Source organism: Cryptomeria japonica, chromosome 7 (genome assembly GCF_030272615.1).
Source record: "Cryptomeria japonica chromosome 7, Sugi_1.0, whole genome shotgun sequence".
NCBI lineage: Eukaryota > Viridiplantae > Streptophyta > Pinopsida > Cupressales > Cupressaceae > Cryptomeria > Cryptomeria japonica.
This window is the reverse complement of record NC_081411.1, coordinates 2,513,591-2,518,313: the sequence shown is the minus strand read 5'-3', so window position 1 is coordinate 2,518,313 and position 4,723 is coordinate 2,513,591. Positions and strand designations below refer to the sequence as shown.

The 4,723-nt window shown below is 40.5% G+C and overlaps 1 protein-coding gene across 1 annotated transcript; it reads right to left on the bottom strand.

Moving 5' to 3' along the window:
• Positions 1–629: 629 nt before the first annotated feature.
• LOC131050206 (transcription factor TCP8) lies at positions 630–3,426 on the bottom strand. The gene is made up of 2 exons (XM_057984387.2): positions 1,249–3,426; positions 630–1,118 (listed from the first exon to the last, which is right to left on the bottom strand). Exon 1 carries the CDS (start codon positions 2,937–2,939, stop codon positions 1,491–1,493), a length of 1,449 nt encoding a protein of 482 aa, XP_057840370.1. The 5' UTR covers positions 2,940–3,426; the 3' UTR covers positions 630–1,118; positions 1,249–1,490.
• Positions 3,427–4,723: the final 1,297 nt, after the last annotated feature.

The following is a 4,723-nucleotide window of genomic DNA, read 5'->3' as shown; positions in this document are numbered from 1 at the left end:
CGATCATTCGGAATACTTGAATGTCTTGCACAGTTGCAGGTTTTATGGCAGACAATAGTACTAAAGAAATAACTATTGCAGACATTCAATGCTGTTTTTTCTCTTTTGAATAAAGAAATGAATTGCTTGGATATCAAGACTCATTCAAAAATTCCATGTTTTGCGGATGCTTACATATCGTGCCTTCCCAATCATGGCCGGATAACACAATAATTAAGTTGTTTAAGACTGAGTGTCAAATTAAAAAAATGGCGATCCAGCACTCACTTTTTAAAAAAAATGTACATGAATACGAATGAGAAAAAGGCTGAGGTACATGAATAGCATTACAAAACTGTCTTCTGCGACGGATCAAAACCTAAAATTTAGAATAAGACTGATTCTAACCGGCCAAGGCTATTCTAGTGCTTTCGGAGTTGCCGTTCAAAAAGCATCATCCCAATGATCATTCTGGGCCTCTTTAGAAAAGAAAGAAAAGAAACCATTTTTATTCTACTGGATGAAACACAGTGGAGTTCTACGGACCAGAAGTTATTATTATTATTTTAGAACAAGGCACTGATCCAGAAAACATGCAATGCAAATACATTTGTAAAGCGTTTGGAATAGATATATATGAGTGCAGGAGATGAATAAAAAAACATAGATTCAAGATTCAAATTTCAAATTTCAAGCTCTCTTTCAGAAAAAATTTCTACAATACAGAAGAAACTCCGTATAGAAGCTATACGAACATAGGTAATATTTGTCTAAGACAGTTATTTTGAGTATTTCGAAAACAATTACCAGATTATGAAAAATACAGTTCCCAAGTAGTCACTGACTGACTGAGTGCTAGCCTTAGGAACAAAGTCAAATTATGGTTCCTAATAAAATACAGTTACAAGTTAAAACCACTCACGTATAGAAACAAATCAGAAGAGAAACAGTCATGAATGACGCGGCCATTACCACAGCACAAGCTAGACCAGAGCTTCTCAGAAGCACACTTGCAAGCTCTCCAATCTTCATCTATTCACACAAGAAGTTATTCAATCCCCCCCTTCCCTTTAGAAATAAAAGAATTTATCCACGACGTACACACCTGCTCTGTTCAGCAACAAACTCTAATCTTTGGCCTGTTTAGGCAACAAATAATAAATCTTAAAAACCTAGAAACTCAAACACGGACGATCCGGACCTGTGAAGACGATTTTACTGAAAAGAAAGAGAATACAATAGCGCTTCTACACACAGGAAAGGACTTACAGATCGAATATGGACGGACGGACGGACGGACTCAACTGTTACTGCAACGTCTAAAATGGAAGGTTGCCGTCGGCATTGGATCCAACTCCACGCAGACCTGATGTTTTGGCTGGAAATCGGTAGAAAATTACAGTAGTACGCATGTCAATTTTGATAATAATCATATCCAAAACAGAAAGCTAGGGTTGCACCAATCTGCAACTCCATTAAATAAAAATTAGAGCTTTGGAACGGATTAATTCTTATTGAGAATTAGCGGCCTGGTGATCAGCTTCTCCCGATCTGCCTTCTTCCACTTGCTGGTGATGATTCTGCTGTTGTTCTGAACTCATTTTACTGTACGCATTTAGAGCAGCGAGCATTCCGAGATGACTTTCGTTCGGATTAACCCCGAGGCCCTGCCCAGGGTTCGATCCCTGCTGCTGCTGCAACATCATCGAAGGCAAGATAAACCGCGAGGAACCTCCTCCTCCTCCTCCTGGTGAACCTGAAACAGCAGCTGTGGCATCCTGTGTGCTCATCAGATTCATTCTGGGAATAAACGGCAGCGGCAGTGCGGAAAGATTGGAAAGATTACTGTTGTTAGTGCTATTGTTGTTGCTGTTGTTGTTACTGTTGGATCTGGCGAGGTTCGAACCGGGGTTGCCGAGGTGAATTGAGGCCCCGGTAGGCATACAGTACATGGAAGCTCCCCCCGTGGTAGGGAATGGCCAGATAGGAGACTCAGATTGTGGACCGGCTGCCATTAGGTGCGAATTCGCACTTGCGCTCACGGGCTGCAGCATCCAAAACCCCCCTGGCGGCATGTGACCGTGAGCGTGATGTCCAACGCTGCTGGTCATTCCCGCAGGTGCCACGGCCCACATGGCCGCCGCCGGCATTACGCGCTTTGCCGCGTCCGCATGGGGGCTGTCGTCTTCCTTAAACAGATCTTCTCGAAACCTCTTCCTCAAATTCACTTCCTCCGAATCCTGAGCCTGAGCCGCCGCTCTCAGCGATCCTTCCCCCATGTCGCTCATCAGATTTCCGCTGTCCTGATGATGATGAAATCCGGCCCCCATTAATGACATGTCGTTGTGTCCGTGCGGCCCTTTCGAATCCTCCTCCGCGCGTTCCCACTCGTTCCGCATTCGGAACTGATGTTCCAGACGTGCCAGGTTCGAATCCCGCCCAACCCCAAAAAACGAAGCTTGCTGTTGCTGCTGCTGCTGCTTCAACGGAGCCGAAATGCTGGACCCCGACCCCCTCATCGAAACATTCAATGTCGAGAAATTCGCCGGAATAGTTCCTGTCCCAGTTGCCGCAATAATCGAGGGCTCCGCCTGCTGTAACAGCCATTCTATTGTCTCCCCATCCGACTTATGCCCCAGCTCACGCGTAAGCTGGAAAACCCTAGCCGCGCAAGTCGCAGGCATCCGAATCCTCCGCCCTCTTCCGTCCACTTTCGTATGCCGATCCTTTGTCGACGACCGTTTTGCCAACGGCTTCTTGTTAGGATCCACAATACTCCCACTCCCACTCGCGCCCTCCACTGCATTCGAACCCGCGACGTTGCCGCCGTTATTATTATTATTATTGTTCCCCGCCTCTGCCGCGGCTCCCATCGCTGTGGCTGCGCTGCTCATGGCCATGGTCTGTGAAATCGAACCCGAATCGAGACTGGAACCCTGAACCTGAACATATCCTATCATTTCACCCCTTGCCTCATAGCCTTTCCAGAATCCACGTGCGGGGCACTTCAAATCCTTCTGATCAAAACATATACAATACAATACACAGAAAACCAGATACAGTTACTTACAGTCTTACACACGATTAAATCAGCAGCTGCAGTAACAGAAGCAGTAACAGAAGCAGAAGCAGTAGCAGTAGTGGCATCATCATCAGCAGCAGCAGCAGCAGCGATTCAGCAGAGATTCTTTGATAGAGTTCGTGGGGGCCTTGGATATGCAAAACAAGCCACTCACTGTACAGCTCTCTAGCTTTCCCTTGAAGCTTTCTTTCTTACTGTCTTACGGGGCAAGAGATTAGATTATTTTTTTGGTTCTTGCGTTGGCTTCTACCGAATTCAGGTATGTAACTTATAGTATATATCTACAAAACGGCCCATAATCATTGTGGCTCAATGACATCCATCTAGGAGAATGGGAGTACATATCTTCTTATGAGGAAGCGTGATAGCGTAAGGGCGGCCCGAACATTTAGGTGTAACGAGAGAGATAGCTACGCAGGGCGCTTATCAGATACGGTCACATGGAGATTTGGCTATCACTCTGGCGCTAGTCTGTCCATAAAACTCAATTTCTAAATAAAAAAAAGCGGCCAGGCCACAAGTCTAATCAATCTTCCACCAGTTTCCTTTGTTTTTTCCTCTCATTTGCACATTGTCTTTTTATTAAAGAATGCTTATCTGGCTATAACACCTCATTTGTGAGCTAGGCTGTGATTAAAAAATATTTTGTTTATGTTGAGATATAAAGAAAAACAATAAAGATTAATTTGTTTATAATAAACTCTATATGCATGTTATATGAGAAAATGAGGCATGAAGTTGGACAATGCCACGTTTGTCTAAAATACTAAATAATGGAAAAATTGTACTTTTAAAACTTTTAATTATTTATTGTGTTTCAATTAAATACATAAATAAATGACAATAAAATTAATTGTAATATTATAGGTTTTTTAAAGTTATGACTTGGGTGAGGCAATAAGTAGGGCAATGCCAAATTTGTCCAAAATACTAAACAAAATATACTTTTAAATTTCAATTATTTATTATTTTGATTAAATTTATATAGATAATTATAAAATTAATTGTAATTTCGTAGGTTTTTTTTATATGTTATGAATTGGATATGAAGATTTTTTTAAATTTATTTGTTTTCTTTTTTAATTTTTTTATGATTGTTGTTGAAAGTATATTTAAAGACTTTTGTCAAACAAATTAAAAAAATAAAGTTTTATATTTTGTTGTATAAATATTTTTTATTAGTCATTGTCAAAAATATTATGTTATATCTTAGGACTAGTCTATGATTGATGAACAAATAATTAAATTATTTAGCAATATATTAAAATTTATGAGTTAACAATTAAAAGAGAAATACTAAGTGAAACAATCATATTGTTCTTCAAAACCTTCTAAAACTAAGGTTTTGATGAGCAAATTCACTTCTCTAGATGATCAACATTTGGAGCACTTAGGATGGACAATATAACCAACAAATGAGTTGATGAGTTGCGACAAGTCTTAGGCCAAAGGCAATTTATTTGGGATGGAATTGTTAATGCTTTAGCAACAAAAGATTGTGTGCTTATAAACGAGCCTCAACTTTCTTCGGTGGCTCTTACAAATAAGAGAGACTAAAATATGGGTAATTATACAAAAGAAAAAGGAAAACTCCTCCAAATAAGATTTAGTCTTCTATAACAAGAATCTTCATTTCCATTTCAAACTTGGACTTCAAAATAA

Excerpts from the sequence above, each read along its gene's own strand:
- LOC131050206 (XM_057984387.2), bottom strand. The coding sequence starts at position 2,939 with ATGATAGGATATGTTCAGGTTCAGGGTTCCAGTCTCGATTCGGGTTCG.